We start from the raw sequence: 18,556 nt of genomic DNA on the forward strand, positions 1-18,556 counted from the left end.
CATTAAAATTTGATATTTCTGCACCTTATACTTCATTCTGCTTAACAAAGTCTTTTATACTTTGTCAAATAACGGCAGCTTTATTGTGTTTTACTTTAAACTAAACTGTCCCCATGTGAGGACAAACAATCCCCAAATAGCTAGGTGAAATAAAAAAAATAAAAAAATCAACCCCAAACAAAAGCTCAGGTCACGGTGGGATGGAGACTTGACTGATACACAGAAGGAAGGTTCAGCTGAGTAATCGAGTGACTTTGATTTTATTGTCTGCATTAATTAAAACTACATCCAATCTAACAGCCATGACATCCCGAAGAGGATGCTGCTTATTATCATTTTAACCCTCAGTGCTGCAGTTATGTGGCTTGTGCCAGTTATACAATTTTCACCTCTGCAGCTTTCCAAAAAAATTACAATGAAATTATGTTTTCTTTTTATACTCTTTCCCCCATGAAAGCAGCATTTGATGACTTCTTCCTCAATGATGAGTTTTGACACCTCAGTAAAAACCAATAAAGACATGGTTAGACAATCATTAGAATAGTTTTTGTTTTTCCAGGAGTAGTTAAATGGGCAGAGACCACTCACACCAACATCTGATTAAAAAAAAAACAGTTACCTTGCTCTATAAGCAGCCCTGAAAAACCACTCATTTCATAAAAGAGCTCCTTTCACCACTTGTTTTTTGCAAATGCAAACGGATCTCCACTAGGAAGTACAAAAACAGCTAAAAAAAAAGATTTGAAGTAAATATTCATGTTATAAATATAATTTTACTATAAAATTTACTGAATTGTATGGTTTCGACAAGCCTCACATTTATGACCAAATGGTGCTCCGGTTCCTAATTTCACTAAATGAATCCGCTTATTAATTCAAACCTACAGTAAACTAAAAAGTTACCAAGAATTTTAATCCAAGCGGCTCTTTTACAGTTTAAAAATATCAACATGTACATCAGGTCATTTTCTAACACTTTATATCAGGAGAAATAAATACATAATTTTAATACAATCCCCTGTTCTTCTCACAATTATACAAGACTTGAGTACATTTAAACTAAAAACACACAATAACAAATGTTATAATATAACAAGCAGCAACAATCTGAACGTCTTACAAAACTTGAGCTGACAACATTACAAGATTAAAAACAAACTAAACACTAACCACGATCGAACTTCCCACTGTGGTCAAACACTCCTACGCCTTGGTGATGTAACCCTCTTTGATTAGGAAGTCATAGATCTTGCGAGTCTTGTTGACGTCGATCTTGATCAGCGCCCGCGCCTGCGCCAGCCGCAGCCCGCCCTGCCGTCTGCACTCGTTAAGTAAAGCTTGTTTGTACTCCAGGTAGGCGCCCGGTACCAGCCGCACCACCTGACACAGCTACAACCACAAAATAAACACAGGGTTTAGAAACGGAGGGAGTAGCTTTAAAAAACAAACACACCGGTAAATACAGTGCTAAAGTCTTGAGCCAACTCTCATTTCTTTACCTTTTTCTAAGAAAATACGTGAAGTGATTTATGTATTTTTCCAACTTGGGCATGCTTTTATTCCAATGGCAGTGTATTTGGCATCATCGTCAAGCTGGAAAAATTAAGACAATCACATGCTTTCAGATAGTATTCCACGATGGATCCAAATCTGACTGTACTTTTCTGTGTTCATAATTCCATCACTTCTGATAAGATTCCCAACACCACTGTCCAAAATGGAGATCCAAACCATGACAGAGGGAAGTCATTAAGAGAGGCCAGGGCCATGTTGTTGACATAGATGTGTAAGCAGATGACTAATGAGAAACGACTTAACGCATATTGACCCTTATTCCATCTGCCTGACCATATCTTTACCTCTTTCTCCCGCTCGTTGAGCTTCTCTGTTCCCGGCAGTCCGGTCAGGTTGAGAGGTGGGGCGCTCCGCCTACCTGTTGCTGTGGAGCAAAAAATTTCTACAGTCAAATGGAAATTCAGCACCACAATGTTAGCCAACCCTTCAGAGAACATAATAGCAGCCTGGCAACATGCAGTTAATTCCTTTGCATCGAAGAGACGGGCGAACAAATATTTACGCTGTGCAAATTGTGTAAATATAGCCATGTGGGAGTGTGCGTCCCATTTGTGCTCTGGAGGTTAGGGAAAGGCAGTTAATTTGAAAGGGAAACAAAAATAGCTAGGAAAATATGCAAGCAGGGGGCTATTTTTGAGCAGATAAATGGAGAAGTTGTTTGCATTAATGTGCCGGGAGCCACGGAGAGGACAGAATACATAAGGAAAGGTGGAAAGAAACGCCGTACCTGACACTGTGATTGTTGTGACAGCTGGAGTGATTCCAGCATCTCTGCAATCATTAAGAAAAGTGTTATTATCTTGGCTGCCATGTTTATATATGTACACACACACACACACACCCACCCCTGGGCTTTTGTTCACTACTCTCACTCCAGGATCATCAGCCAGAAAAGAAGAATCATAGCATTCAAGGTTTTTTTTAAAAGGTAGAATAATTGGAAGAACTTGGATAACATCCAAAGAAAAGGATGAAAACAAGAGGAGCAGCGACCCATTAAAAGGACTAAAAATACAGCAGAGACTGTGGTGTAAGCGAGATGCTCTATAATACAGCTCGATTCATCTCAGCATGAACAGTGCTGGGAGTGATGACAGAGGTCAGTGTCTCCGGAGAGCGCGGCTTCACCAGCCCTTCTATTACACGCTGGGCTACAAGCGGGGAGTTTAGAGCCTTACATTGCAGCCTGTTTGCTGAGCCACTGCTGACAGGCTCTGCCATCCTGGATGTACTGCAGTACGTCACACAGCATGGTCCTCTTCCTCCGCTCGTCTTCACGCATTCGCTTCACCCGCTCGTACACCTTGGCACCTATTGCACAGAAAGGTGAACAAAGAGCGTACAAAATTAGGGCTGCGACTCGAAACTGCTACGCTGTTTAGGCCATAAAGTATCAGAAACTGCCAAAAATGTCCTTTACAATTTCGCACAGTTCAAGCTAACACCCTCACATGTCTTACTCTGCTGGATCAACAGTCCACATACCAAAGAAAAGCCCTAGGAGCCTGCGCACTTTTAGTCTTTCCGTGGCACACATTAACAAGCTGGTCCAGGATTAAAATTCCAAAAATGATCCAAACACTGTGAGTGTTCTGCTGGTGCAGCAAAAAATAATTGATTTGAACTGAACTAAAAATAAAGTGCAAGCCTGAATATAAACACATTTTCCTGCTTATGCACACAACTTTAAAATGAAGTTTTTGTTCAGGGGAGGAGGGAAAGAAAAGTTCAAACTTGACTCACTGCAGAAAGACTTGATCCCTGCTTTCCTGTACTCCTGCAGCCTGCGGATCTCTCTCCTCAGCTCAAACTCCACTGGAAACAAAGAGAGAGAGAGATGAAGGCAGTTAAAAGCAAACCTGTGCAGACTGTTGCAGAGATCCCTGAACTCACTTTCACACAGCTGCAGCTCACATTTCATTTAGCACAATGAGTAAGCATTTTGTGCTTCTCAGAACAGTTTCATACAGCATTCATAAAAAATTAAATCAACATCTGGGAACTGGACGGCTCGAGGACTACTGAGAAAGACACAAAAGAAAACATCAATGTCTGAATTGATTACTGGACTTTTTATGACTTTCATGACATGAGTAACCCCCCCCCCCAAAAAAAACAAAAAAAAAAAACAACATTTAGAAGCATCAAGCTCCATTACATATTTTTAGTATCTCATATTCAGATTAGTACATCTATGGCCGATATAACACCATCAATTAATCTACCAAGCTTCAGACTGTGGGAGGAAGCCGGAGTACACAGAAAACCTACATGCACAGTATTCAAACTCGACAGAGAAAGGCTGCAGTAGACCAGGAGATCTGAACCAGCAACCTGTTTGCTGCCCAGGACTCTAATTTTTCCAGGTTTGAACTGTTTTATTGTTGTTTATCTAGGTCATTGTCTTTTTGTATCACCTAGCCTCTCCTGAACTTTGGGTTATGAACTGGTGTCCTGATTTTTTTTGATACATTAGATACAAACAGGGACAGCAAATCCCCAACAAGCTTTATTTGTGTGCACTGCTTTTCAGGACACTGCCAAGGAATTGTTATGGGACATTCAGCTGGTCTGTTGCAGACTGCTTTCATTCACAGACACATGAACACGGATTTCAGCAGACTGTAGAGAATCCTGCAGGCTTTGATGTTATCCTGGTGTTTTTTTCCCCCCTCCTTTTTAAGCAATGGACTTGTTCTCACTGTGAACTTTGCAGCACGTCCACCTTTAGGGACAGTCCTGAATTTTCTTCATGCATGGACACTTTGTCCTACTGTGAACCAATTAACAGTGTAGTTTTAGCTTTGTGCAGCTCTGCAATGATTTGTCTGCAGTCCTGAAAAAGTTGTTGCAATAGATGCACGGTTCACATGAACCGTAAGTCCTTGACCATAAGAGCAGGTCTTTCTAGTATCCTGAGTTTTTTTTTTTTTTTTTAAGAAATCACTAACCTGCGCTATGACTGACTAATTAGTGTGGTCCAAAAAATAACGTTATCAGTTTAGTTCGTCTATCCATCTTCCACTTATCCAACGCAGGGTCACTGGGTGCTAGAGCCTAACCCAGCTGCAGGGGGTACACCCTGGACAGCTCACCAGTTTTGTGCAGAGCTAACAGCGAGAATGTGTTGCTCAATAACTGTGAAAGTGATTTTGATTATACTACATGTTATGAGTAATCAATCGATTAAGAAATCCTGGTTGTTCCAAAGATTAGTTACGATTTTTCTTGTAGCAGGATTAGCGTTCAACTTGAAGGTTAAGAAGACTGAAACCAACCTAATACATGCCTGTTTAATCTAACTGTGTGCTGGCTGTCGAACTGCAGCCAGAGCAGACTTAGCTTAGTTTAGCATAAAGATGGTAAACAAGTGGAAACAGCTAGCCAGGCTCCGTCCAACATGTAAAGAAAAAGAAAAAAATCCAGTCAGCACTTCCAAAGCTGACTAATTACCTTAATATATGTGAAGTGTAAAAATAAAAATCTGCTGTTTAAAGAGATGTAGGTGCTTGACTATTTCTTTGCAATGAACTGCAACTTCCTGGAGTCCCTGCTGGTTGCCAGGAAACTGCAACTGTCTGTGAGATGCCAATTTAAGAGATATCCAAATGACAGCAGAGGTTCAAAAACTTGATAAGCCTGTGTCAAGAAGCATTGCTGACTAATGAAGACATTTCGTGTTAGAATTTTCTTTAATTTGTACACAGACATAGTGGAAACGTGGGAATCTCTCAGAGAAAAACAGGAAGGGGTCTGGCATTACCTTCCCACAAAGATTAAAAATAACCTCCCTTGACGCTGCGATCGTCTGTGCGATGCTGAGACAGTGTGGCAAAAACTGGTCAAATCGATTCTCTGTGTTTGTGACAGTTGCTTAAATTGCACGTAACCCTGCCATGTGAACTCAGCCAGATACTAACATGCGTGACTTTCGATGAATTTGTCATGTTCAATTGGTCCAACCACTCTGGCAAATCTTCTCATGACATCATACAGCTCCTGCACCTCCTTTGGGTAGCATCGCTCCAGCACTACCGGAGACAGAGAGACGAGAAAGAGAGAGAGAGATGTGAGTAGGCAGGCAGATACAAACAAATATAAAACAGAAATATGAAAGAAAAATATCCCCAGCAGACACTTTTAGACGTGAGCAGTTTTTTTTTTTTTTTTACTGCATTCTAGGTGAAGTAATTTGGTTTCTTTTTTGCAGTTAACCACCAGAGAACAGCCGTCAACTTGCAGCTCTGCATCAATGCTGTGCATATAGGCATGTAAATATTACCAACATTTATCACAGTCACCCTGTAGATGCACCGCTATGATTCTCTGAAGCTGGTGCAAGGGGAGAATTTGCATCCTGTAGCTACTAAATGGCCTGTATGGTCTCTCAGCATCCACGCAAACAGTGCTTAACAGATTTATCTAACCACAACCCAATGTAAGGCTTATGGAATAGCTGCCCTGAAGTAACAATACTGTTAGTTACCATCATTTATTCATGTTCTTGTAGGGGTTAACTGTACAGTAACCGTTCTTGTTCTGACAGGTGAACACACCTGTCAGCAAAAGGATTTCACACACATTTCTTTATTACACCTTCTTGCAACTGTTTCTTAATTTCTTACAATTTACACTACTCTCTTGCACATCTCTCAGTCTCACTGTTTACTTTTTGTTAACTTAGCTCTTGTTGTTTTTCTTTAACCACTGTTGTATGTATGAAATGTTTGCACTCTCTCACAGTATAAGGCTCTCTCTGTGCACCCGTGGCACTTTTATTATGTTGTTTATTTTCTGTAGACTGTACCACTTTTAATCTTGATCCTGTTGCTGTAACACAATATTTCCCTTGCGGGACGGAGTGACTAACTGTAAGCAAGAAGTAGCAGCTCTTTGATCTAAATTAGATTTTTAATGCTAAAACCTTGTTATCCAATAATTTTCAGATTTGCTTTAAAAAAAACAAACAAACAAAAAAAAACCAAAAAAACAAAACAAAAACCAAAACACGTCACATGTTTTTTGATTAGGTTCCAGTTATTTAGTTGCATTCCTGACAGATTTGTGTGTTTCTTGTTTTTCTGTTTTTCCAAAACAGCATCCAACACTGTTGATCCATGAAAAAATGAAAAGAACCCCCCCCCCCCCCCCCCCAAAAAAAAACAAAAAACAAAAAACACCAAAAAAAAAAACACAACAATTTTATCCACCTTTTCTAAACTCACAGTCCACAACACCTCATCCCAGCTATCACAAGAGCCAGGGTTACTCTGGTCAGTTTGCCGTTCCTTCACAAGGCTACGACAGAGACAGACAACCATTCATCCTCACATTCACACCTACAGCCATGTATCCTAACATGCATGTCTCTGGCCTGTAGAAGGAAATTGGCTTACTGGGGAAAAAACAAGGTCCACAGCCAGCAGGTGGATTTAAACAGAGAACCTTTTATCTAAGAGGTGACACTGGATCATTTTACTGCCCCTAAAACCCTTCTCCTATCATAACTTAGTGAATGAACAGACATAATCATAACTTAAAGACTTAATAGCATCATATCATCTCAACAGAGTTCTTTGCTCTGAGCTTCCAGGCTTACACGTGGTTCACAGAATCTCCAAAAGCAGAATGGGTCTGACGAACTCTGAGTTATGGAAACAAATGCCATCTCTACTTTCAAGATTAGATTTTAAACTTTCCTTTTTGATAAAGCTTATAGTCTGCAGGGGGTCTGCTAACCTGAACCACTGCTTAGGTGTGTTGGTACAAACAGACCTCAGCAAAAGTGCTTGGGGACTTCCTTTGATGCACTCTTGCATTTTGTCTCCTTCAGTTTGTTTTGTCCCATTTGTTTTCATCCTTCTCCCCAAAAGGTTGTGACAGATGGCTGTCTCTCTCTGTTAAAACTGAGCTTTTCTTTCTCCCCATATGTGACTGTCATATCCTGGGGATCGACAAACACTGAACTGAAAATATATAATTTCATAATATAAAGCACCGTGAGACAACAGTTGTCCTGAACTAGCAATATATAGAAAAAATTCAAGTGGAAAAAATCCATCAAAACATTTTGATAATTGTGATTACAAGCTGAACGTGGGTGACAAGTTAAAAAAAAAAGTTAAACTGTGTTGGGTTATAATATGCCAACAGAACACTTTCAACGTTCCATGGGTTTGCACACATTTTGCCTAAAATTCCTGACAACTGTAGTCCCGGGAGATTTTTAAAGCAACTTAAAGGTTCCCTCAGACTGCTGGTTGTCAATGTCACCACACATCATCAGCGTACACCTGTTGTGTGCTTTCATCTATAACTCAGTGGATGTGCTGAAGAACAATGAATTAAACATTGTTTTGTTTAAGGTTGGCTGTAATAAAATGATATTTGATCAAAAATATTCAGGGCTGTCACGAAAAAAAAAAGGATTTCTCCAAAAACGGGACGGTGGTAGAGATAAAAGAAAAGAACTCTAAGATGAAAAATAGTAAAAATAGTAAAGGGCATGAATGATTGTCTGCGTCTCGGAAACTCTACAGGAGAGATGGAATACCTTATAAAAAGATATTCCCCCTTATCTGTTGCTTTTACGATGACGGCGCGACCGCTGTCCACTACATGTTCAGCAGGGATGAGATCTGGAGATCGCAAATGCCACAGCAAACGACTCACATCATTTTCATTACATCACAGTAGAGACCAGAACAGAAATGCTTTATCACAGTATTAAGGTGAACACTCAGATCAACTTTATTGATTTGCAGTGACTCTTCACTCCAAGGAGACAAGTGAGCAAAAACCATTTGGAAAAATGATTCTCACAGCAATAACAGAGCCACTGCATAACCCTCATCGCAAGGGTCAAGGGCTCAGGTTTCTCTTTTAATTTGCCCCGCCCCCTGTCTACAGACAAGTAAATAATGGCGAGTTTCAAGGCAGTTTCACCTCCAGACTGCTCAGGTCGGACAGAGGCGGTACGCTCACTAATTGTTTTTGCACACAGTCTGTCACTTTACAAAAGTGTTTTGAGACTGAGTAATTTCCACACAGACAACCTTCATCAGTCGGAGGAGGAGACTGAACAACCCGAACAATTTTTCTGTGTATGACTATTTGGTGTTCGTACCTAATTCAAATCTAAACAGCCTAAATGAATTCGCACATTTCTGTACAAAGCTGCAGCGTGCCTTCTTCAGCTATAAATGCTGAATACATACAAACTGTCCAGCTAGCATATAGCCGATGGTTTAACTTGACAGTGCAATCAAAAGGGGCCAAAAGATTCAAATTTCAAAGCCAACAATGATTTTAATGCAACAGTTCTACAATTAGTTTTGGTCCCCTATCTTTTCTAATTGAAAGTGTAGTCAAGGAGCACTACAGGAAGAAAAAATGAATGAAATTAAACAGAATCAGCAACCCTGTCCCTGTGATTTGTCACAGTAACGCCCCACTGCTGTGTATTCACCATGTTTAGCTCTCACTCTGAAAGCGCTTGTTGTGCTCATGTGAAAGCATTGCCCGTGTTGCTGAGTAACAGACAAGTGTCAAAGCCACCGAGGAAAGCTGATGTGTGTGTGTCAGGGTCAAATTCCATCGTCAGACTCCAGCCTGCGAGAGCTAATTATCAGCTGCCATCTCAGGCTAAACACATGAAGTCATGCTCTGAGCAACACAAGGAAAAATGTTCATATCTCCGAGGAGACATCAATGCTGGACCTGTGTGTGGTTTCACATGATCGGCACACAAAACTCTGACTGCAAATAGCAACGTAACCTGAATCATTCAGAGAGGCGAGCTCTTACAGGACGTCAAACAGATCGCTGTCCTGAAACAACAACGCTGGTCATTCTGCCTCCAGCAGTCACTGAGACATGATACCGTGAGCCTCCTGGGCTCAGATACTGCTTCCATTATTGCATGTGACACACACACACACACACACACACACACACACACACACACACACACACACACACACACACACACACACACACACACACACACACACACACACACACACAATCTTTGACAGTCTCCATGACAACCAGTCTGCAGCTCTACAGCTACTCCGAGTTCCCTTTTGTCTCCAAAGACTGGGGAGATAAGGGAAAAAGAGGAAGGAGGGCTAACTGGAGGCTGGAGGATACATAAATAAAACATGAGGGGAGAACTCTTCAACTCCCCAACCACAGACAATTTCACAGAGCAACACATGGAGATATAACGAAGGGCAGGGTGGTCGCACATAGTTTAAAAAGACACGCTCTAATTGGACAAATCCATTCACAGCAGTTCTCGCTGTGTAATGAAAAAAAAAACCCAGAGATGCAAAGAATTACGTTACTGAGCTCGCTGCAACCCAACCTGTAACGGGTGGATCAATAAAAACAGCTCTCTTTCTCCTGACACACTTCAGCCATTATGGCAGCAAAGCTCACCGCACTGTGATTGCAATTATGCCGCGGCACACTCGAGCCAACGCAGGCTATTCGTACCCTTCGCTGTAAATATAAGCGCGGCCAGTTGCCACACATCAGCTACCAGAGGGGCCGTGGAGGTTAACGGTGGTTATTACAGCGGAGTTATTTGCATGCATCCATAGAAACCCTCTGTGCCGATTTGGCTGCCAGATATCGCATGTCTCCCTGAGCTGCTATGAATACTGTCGCAGCCAACCCCAAGAGTGTTTCAAAAGAGGACTCACTCTGGAATTTCCGCAGGTTGATCAATCCATGGTCTCGGATTATCCTGAAAGAAACAAAGACATGGATGTAGACATTTATTTTCTGACTTACGCTACACTTTGGAAAGTTAAAAATACAGTATATATCAACTATATGATCATTTTGAGGGCTGTAGTTTGGTGTGCTCGTGTCCATCACATTACATCATAATGAGGTTCTGCATTACAGCCCACAAACGACATTCTCCAAACTGATCCTCGAGCTGAATCAATCCTCTGCAAAGTAATCTGCAACAAAAACTGAGCATGCTGATCTTTGTGAAGACGTCCAAGCTGCACTGCACCCAACAAACTGGACACTGAGTGCATCGACATTACGCATTAATACACTGAAGCTTTTAATAACAAGCAGAAATAACTTACCATGTTAATTAAATTAGGAACAATAACATTTACAATTACTTACAGAAAATGAATTTAATGACTTATAACAGTATAAAAGCAATAAATGTGACACATTCAGGAGATTCCTACTTTCACGTCTGAGTTTCACAACATCTTTTTCAACCACATACAGAAACACTTTAAAACCAACAGCCCTGTTGATAAATGAAGGAGGAATATTTAGGACGCCTGGAAATTAAGCTCAAGGCTTTTCATGACTATTTAAAGGCCTGTTTTGAGGGGAATAAAATAAATGGCCTTTAGGCCCTCAAAACCTGCAATTATGCTAAAAAGTGTGCTTTAAGGTTCAGCTCAACTTCTGATCTTAAAAGCCTTTCTGACAAGCTACAAGTTAGCAGAGATAAAACCGGGTCTCAGGGACAGATGAGGGAGCTGTAAAACACTCATTCCCTCCTAGTCAGACATGCCATTCCAAGCGTGCTCAGGGAGCATGAAGTCGTTAAAAGTTGATTTAGTGATGGATACGCTGCAGCAACGCTTGTCCGTGTATGTCCAAGAATGACAGCTAATGTGTTAAAGGCAGATTAATATCCTTAGAAACCTTTAAAATTGACTTCAATTTCTTATTACATCAGCTGACTATCAGAATACAGAAAAATAGTCATTGTGATTTCCTGCAGCCCACAGTGACTTGAATTTGAGGGCTTTCCAGTACCCAATGATAACCACCAGTTGCCATTTTATTAGGTACAATGGGTTTTACTGTTTACTGTTTTAACTGCTGCTACATATGCAACGTTATCTATATTTCTCTACCCACCAAACTTAACTCAATAAATGTGAGATACATACAACAGAACTGAGTATTACTGGGATTTACAGTGGACTGTGAGACGAGCGTGAGCAGGGGGTGTGATCCCGGTAGCTTCTCTGATTAGCTACAAGTAAACTGTGCACAGTACATTTTCTATGAGCTTCAAAACATTTTCCAAACTCTCCTCTGGTGAGAATGCTCTCCATGCCCAACTAAAACTGGGCAAAATGTCAAGCAGCTTGGCATGCACGTCGTTCACTGGGGGGACAGACACATTTTCCCAATTTCCAAAAATATATTCAGGGTTTGAATAGAAGTTCCCGCAGCTTGTAAGTTGCACCTGAATGACTCCCTGCGGCTTGTAATGAGAGCCTGAAAAAGGCTTAAATATGCAATTATAATCACGCTGCTGACTTTGTGACAATCCCTCTCAGGATTCGTGTCTTTAAAAAGCTTTTAAGAAAATAACAAGGTTTAGATTAGAAGTTATAAATGTATTAGCGTAATGAAATCATTAATATTTAAATGGTGTAGATAGGATGTTGGAATTGTTAGCCTTGTTCATTTTAATACAGTATGAAATGCATTTTTTTCAACCTGAAAGTATAATGAAGTATCCGTGGAAACTGAGGTTCCACAATAAAGGCTTATGATGCCACCTGCTGACACACTGGAGTCATTACATTACATTGAATTAATTTTTCATCCCATAATAAATTAAAGGAGACCTACTTCTTCCTCCGTTGTCTCTCCTTTAATCTTGAATGATAAATATCAACAACTGCAAGCTTCAGTGCTGAAAAACAAGAACATGTGCGACACAGTTCACAGGTTTTGTAATGTAAATGCTGGGATTCACACTGTTGTTGTTTAGTTGTCAATAAAACAAAATGTAACCCACCACGAAGGACGTCTGAATCATCATCCACAAAGTCAATATCTTTCAAATCCCATTCTGCATAGTTGTCAAACTCCTTTAATAGAATGGACACGTAAGGGAAAATGCTATCAATATTAAACAGCAAATCAAACAACAGGAAGATTCATAGACCTTTTACATATGCCCAGAACTTGGAGGAAAGCATCCCTACAGTAAAGCATGGTGGTGGCAGCGTCATGCTGTGGTTAAGTTTTCCGGCAGCAGGAACTGGGAAACTAATCCGTGATGAGGGAAAGATTAATAATAACCTGCTCCATAGCACTTTTTTGTGTTTTAAACGCCAAAACAAAACAAATATAACACATTAAAAATTAACTCATGTAACTTGCCACTTAAGTACTTCATGAGCCACCTTTATCTTTTCCACACATACCTTTATTCTGTGCACTTTCGCGCTACCATGCATCCAAACACACAATCAGCTACAGGACAAATGTGTTCCCTCACCTCCATGAAGTCGGCTCTGGCAGGCATGTATCCAGCCATGTCGCGAGACAGCACCGAGTCAAATGTGGGCCGAGGGGGATCGTCGCTCGCTGTGGCATCACAGAAATTTTAGCAAGATAAAGCTTAAAAATGTAAAGATCAACAAAGAGCACCACCTCCAAATTTTGTGCATTTTATAAAATCAGACACGTAACAACCGTCTGTCTCTACTTTGAATTTGTCAAATGATGCAAGAATAAGACGTTAAAATGCTTGTGGAGCAGTCAACACTGTGACAGATGGAGACCTGAAGCCCGCCAGGAAATGAGACACGATCCTCAGTCACCAACTGCTTCTGCCCAACTGTCGGGCCGGTGGCTTCAAATTTTATATGTTAAACTTTCTTCTAGATGCCCTAAAGGCCCATAATGAAACCTGGAATAATATTTAATAAAACTAAATAATAAATAATAATAATAATAAACAATCAAACTTAATCTAAACACTTTTTAATAATGAAGTAAACATTGTGGGTGCTTACGTTTAAAAGGAATAGCGCCCTCTGCAACACGAGAGTCTTTTGCTTTCCGCAGGCTGAGCAGGGTGGAGGAGAAGAGTGGGTTATTGATGAAATTCTTCATGTAGTGGCTCTCACACTCCTCTTTGGTTTTAGTGCGCATCTGATACGCAACATCTTGCCTGATGAAGACAAGCAGGGAGAAGGAACAGATCAAAAATAACTGGAGGCTTTCATATGATACTTTTAGCCAACTAAGGCTATAGTTATGGCACTGTATGGTTCAAACACCTTTTTATGGGAGAAAAAAAATGTTCTTCATTAGAAACTTCAACCATGTCCTAAAACCTAATCTCTGTTTTCAAGACATCACCAAATCAAACATTTGAGTTTCAATCACCAGGCGTCTAAGTCAAACAATTAATATTTAACTTGTGAGCAAGCAAAACAGTTTGTGAATGCAGTGGTGCAGAGTGGTGACTACAACTCAAGAGTTTCAACCTCCAGGCTATGAAACTCAGTGTGCTCAAAAAAGAGCAGGAATTATAGGAAGAGGTCTCAGTCTTATGCAGGCTTGGCATAATTAGAAGAATTGAACTGATTTGTTTCACTCATTTACTTATGAATTACATTTTCTGTGAAAAACAGCAACTTCTTTATCATCAGAGTTTGAAAGCTGTGCAGAAACAGGAGGAAAAAAATGGATTTGCAAGATACATGGATATGAACCTACAATGCATTACACAAAAAACAACTATACAGTTCATCTACACCTTAATCTATTCATCAGCTGGCACATCGCTACCCGCGGGGAGAAGGACGCCATCTCCTGATATTCTAGTTTTTCTACTAGTGAGCTTGAGTTCAAACATGGGTGACTGCACTGTGACCCTTGTTCAGCCTTTCCTCCCTCGTGTTTTTCTCTCCCTGTGCATGAAAGCGTGGAAGGGTTTTAACAGCTTCGAGCTGATGGGCAACTTGAGCTGTAGCAACCGTTAACAGACAGTTAACTCTACATGGGTCAACATTATAGCACTAGCCTGGAGCCAGCTCTATAATTGATAGTTTTAATTATAATTTCATTTTAATTATAATTATAAATTATAGTTTTATAATTTATAGTTTTATAACAACTAATAAAGGCCTGTGCTACAGTACTGTTTGGCCAATTCATGATGTTGAGAAACTGATAAACTTAATCACACTGAGAAAAGTAGATCATAAAATCAAATATAGCAACATCTCCAAATTGTGACCCTTACGGTAACAATGTTACATCATTTGAGTTAAGCTTACGGTATTTCAAGATTATATTAAACATTTAATGATGGATAAAAAACTGTTTAAATGTACTTAAGCAAATGGGATTTGAAGCCATAAATATGCAACTATTATGAAAAGTTATGTTCTAAAATCCTCATTTACTATACGGGAGTGCACTTCGTTGAACAAAACCTTGCATACCAGTTTTTATTTAAACAAAGAAGAGGCGTGGACTGTGTCAGACTGACAGGTGTAGTAATACAATAGTAGACAGTGGGCCATTAACCATACATAGATGTAGATACATTTTGCTCTATATAAATATACAATCAGTCCAATATTTATTTCCTATTTATTTACAAAAATAACATCCCATCCCAACATTTCTTTAAAACTTTTCTCAGTTTGATTAAGTACATCAGCCAGTCAACAGCATAAACAGGCCAACATGTACTGTCTGTTTTTAGGTGATTCCTAGGCAACATAACATTGTAATATCAGATATAGATAAGAACTTTCAGGTTTCTAAGTCACACCTACAGTGGGGCAAAAAAGTATTTAGTCAGCCACCGATTGTGCAAGTTCCCCCACTTAAAATGATGACAGAGGTCAGTAATTTGCACCAGAGGTACACTTCAACTGTGAGAGACAGAATGTGAAAAAAAATCCATGAATCCACATGGTAGGATTTGTAAAGAATTTATTCGTAAATTAGGGTGGAAAATAAGTATTTGGTCACCTCAAACAAGGAAAATCTCTGGCTCTCACAGACCTGTAACGTCTTCTGTAAGAAGCTTTTCTGTCCCCCACTCGTTACCTGTATGAATGGCACCTGTTTGAACTCATCATCTGTATAAAAGACACCTGTCCACAGCCTCAAACAGTCAGACTCCAAACTCCGCCATGGCCAAGACCAAAGAGCTTTCGAAGGACACCAGGAAAAGTATTGTAGACCTGCACCAGACTGGGAAGAGTGAATCTACAATAGGCAAGCAGCTTGGTGTGAAAAAATCAACTGTGGGAGCAATCATCAGAAAATGGAAGACATACAAGACCACTGATAATCTCCCTCGATCTGGGGCTCCACGCAAGATCTCATCCCGTGGGGTCAAAATGATCATGAGAACGGTGAGCAAAGATCCCAGAACCACACGGGGGGACCTGGTGAATGACCTGCAGAGAGCTGGGACCAAAGTAACAAAGGTCACCATCAGTAACACACTACAACGGCAGGGAATCAAATCCCGCAGTGCCAGACGTGTTCCGCTGCTGAAGCCAGTGCATGTCCAGGCCCGTCTGAAGTTTGCCAGAGAGCACATGGATGATACAGCAGAGGATCGGGAGAATGTCATGTGGTCAGATGAAACCAAAGTAGAACTTTTTGGTATAAACTCAACTCGTCGTGTTTGGAGGAAGAAGAATACTGAGTTCCATCCCAAGAACACCATACCTACTGTGAAGCATGGGGGTGGAAACATCATGCTATGGGGCTGTTTTTCTGCCAAGGGGACAGGACGACTGATCCGTGTTAAGGACAGAATGAATGGGGCCATGTATCGTGAGATTTTGAGCCAAAACCTCCTTCCATCAGTGAGAACTTTGAAGATGAAACGAGGCTGGGTCTTCCAACATGACAATGATCCAAAACACACCGCCCGGGCAACAAAGGAGTGGCTCCGTAAGAAGCATTTGAAAGTCCTGGAGTGGCCTAGCCAGTCTCCAGACCTCAACCCCATAGAAAATCTGTGGCGGAAGTTGAAAGTCCGTGTTGCTCGGCGACAGCCCCAAAACATCACTGCTCTCGAGAAGATCTGCATGGAGGAATGGGCCAAAATACCAGCTACTGTGTGTGCAAACCTGGTAAAGACCTATAGTAAACGTTTGACCTCTGTTATTGCCAACAATGGTTATGTTACAAAGTATTGAGTTGTATTTTTGTTATTGACCAAATACTTATTTTCCACCCTGATTTACGAATAAATTCTTTACAAATCCTACCATGTGGATTCATGGATTTTTCTTTCACATTCTGTCTCTCACAGTTGAAGTGTACCTCTGGTGCAAATTACTGACCTCTGTCATCATTTTAGGTGGGGGAACTTGCACAATCGGTGGCTGACTAAATACTTTTTTGCCCCACTGTATGTGCCAAGTTTGCTTGCTTAACTCCTGACTGTGTAGAAGTTTGCAGACAAAGAAGCAAACAAGAGAAATTCTCTGCAACATTTCGTTCACTTGTTATCTTTGTTACTGTCGGTAACAGATGTTTAGAGATTTTTTATGCACAATGATCTGAAAAATTAGCTTAAAGAGATGCAATTGCCATTAAATGAAACATTTATGTTGGAAAATAAGTTAGTGGTTATTTTTGCTGCCTGAGAGCAAGTAGAAGCTGTGTTCGAAGCCACAGGCCAAATAAGGCACAATACTAGATACTCTGGCTTCCTCCTAAAGTCCAGAGACTGCTTTTTAGGTTAACTTGTTCTAAAGTGACAGTAGATGAATGTGAGTGTGCACAGTTATCTGTCTCTGTGTTAGTCCTGCGACAGACCAATAACCCGTTTAGCTTGTACCCCACCTCTGGAAACTGGACTGCATGCCATAAATCTTAGCATTCAGGCTTTTTAAGAAATAAGGACATGTGTATGTAGTTTATAAGGAAATCTCACCAAACAACTAGAAAATACTAACCAATTTCCAAAGCCACAGTCCATGACGGCTTCAAGCAGGGCCATCTCTTCCTGGGCTGTCCACCCAGGCTCCAGCACGGGGAAATCTGACGTCTGCATAACGGGGTGAAAGATGAACATTGATGTTGAAAGACAGCCACACTGGATAAGATTTTATTTGTTTGTTTTTTATTTCACTCACCATGATTTCATATTTGTGATCACTCTGGTGCTTCTTGTACTCAAATCCTCTGGTGAAGCACTGAAGGGAAACAAAATGTTTAGTTTCAGTCGGACTGGGTTTGTCTGCAGGTAAATTTAAGAGTTTTTGTGACCGATTCACCTGGAGGCACAGCAGGAAAGGTGAGGGTCCACATTCTGCACATTTGATATAAGGCTCAGTCAGATACGATGAACAACCTCTGCACGGCGGTTTATCGGAGGGGTCATCTGAAATCACGTGATTTTAACACTTTAAGTCACCAGGTAGGGTTGTATAACAAATCAGCTGACATTTCTTTACATGAAACGAGCTTACAATGTAAACAAGACTGCAGATTTCAATTTATTAGGCTTTACAGCGAGCTTTAAGCTAAACCACACATGCTAACTTTAAAGCGCCATGTATGATAATGTTTCATCACCGTTTGAAAAGCAGCTCAATAACAAAAGGCACCAAAGGCTGTTAAAGTAGTTAACACGCCGTGTTAGCATCGCTGCACGCTAACGCTAATGTTAGCATAGCAGACCCAGCTTAATATAGCTAACCTGAGATAATAACCCCAAAAATGATAGACGATAACACTTTAAAGCTGAAGTGGATACGTGTATCTGTGACATATTACTAAAACTTACTTGCAAAAGATGCTAGGCGGTCCATAGGATTACGTTTAAATGAAACTTAATAACAGCTTCGACGTTTAGGTTCCATCTATTTTTCAAAGCTCGCAAGTGACCCTGATCGTGAAGGCACAGCTAATCGAGCTCAGATAACTCAATACTCCCCTTAGATATTTTCTATAAGGAGGATCGATAACTAACTAAGAAATGTAATACATGTAAAATATTTGGTATTTATATTACGGCTAAATATATAGAGATTATAATAATCCCACATTGGGCAAATATACTTGCTACAGCAGCACAAGGGTCAGAGACAAAATGTGAAGTAATTATATATTAGAAAACAATAAAAACAGAAAATAAAACAAGACTTACAAAAAAGCTAATACTTTTAAAAATGCAAAAATCAATAAAATA

General features: G+C 40.4%; 1 protein-coding gene across 2 annotated transcripts; it reads right to left on the reverse strand.

Annotated features, from left to right (window-relative positions):
* Nucleotides 1–753: 753 nt before the first annotated feature.
* tada2a (transcriptional adaptor 2A) lies at nucleotides 754–18,280 on the reverse strand. Of its 2 annotated transcripts, XM_085380016.1 has the most exons (16): nucleotides 18,152–18,280; nucleotides 17,640–17,746; nucleotides 17,499–17,558; nucleotides 17,319–17,410; nucleotides 13,389–13,546; nucleotides 12,869–12,957; nucleotides 12,383–12,455; nucleotides 12,214–12,277; nucleotides 10,284–10,327; nucleotides 5,496–5,606; nucleotides 3,319–3,390; nucleotides 2,754–2,886; nucleotides 2,303–2,346; nucleotides 1,860–1,939; nucleotides 1,500–1,593; nucleotides 1,258–1,389 (listed from the first exon to the last, which is right to left on the reverse strand). In XM_085380016.1, the coding sequence occupies exons 1-15, from the start codon at nucleotides 18,174–18,176 to the stop codon at nucleotides 1,528–1,530; spliced, it is 1,218 nt and encodes a 405-aa protein (XP_085236142.1). In that variant the 5' UTR covers nucleotides 18,177–18,280; the 3' UTR covers nucleotides 1,258–1,389; nucleotides 1,500–1,527. The 2 variants fall into 2 exon arrangements, with proteins under 2 accessions (XP_085236141.1, XP_085236142.1); XM_085380015.1 differs by lacking the exon at nucleotides 1,500–1,593 and having other exon boundaries at nucleotides 754–1,389.
* Nucleotides 18,281–18,556: the final 276 nt, after the last annotated feature.

Source organism: Rhamphochromis longiceps, linkage group LG14 (assembly GCF_057381845.1).
Source record: "Rhamphochromis longiceps isolate RC_006_pf linkage group LG14, R_longiceps_female_GT1.1, whole genome shotgun sequence".
In the NCBI taxonomy this organism is placed as follows: Eukaryota; Metazoa; Chordata; class Actinopteri; order Cichliformes; family Cichlidae; genus Rhamphochromis; species Rhamphochromis longiceps.

Excerpts from the sequence above, each read along its gene's own strand:
- tada2a (XM_085380015.1), bottom strand. The coding sequence starts at position 18,176 with ATGGACCGCCTAGCATCTTTTGCAA. Across the intron at positions 3,391-5,495 it reads ATTCATCGAAAGTCACGCAT|TGGAGTTTGAGCTGAGGAGA; the intron begins GTTAGTATCTGG and ends CTTTGTTTCCAG. Across the intron at positions 1,390-1,859 it reads TCAACGAGCGGGAGAAAGAG|CTGTGTCAGGTGGTGCGGCT; the intron begins GTAAAGATATGG and ends TTGTGGTTGTAG.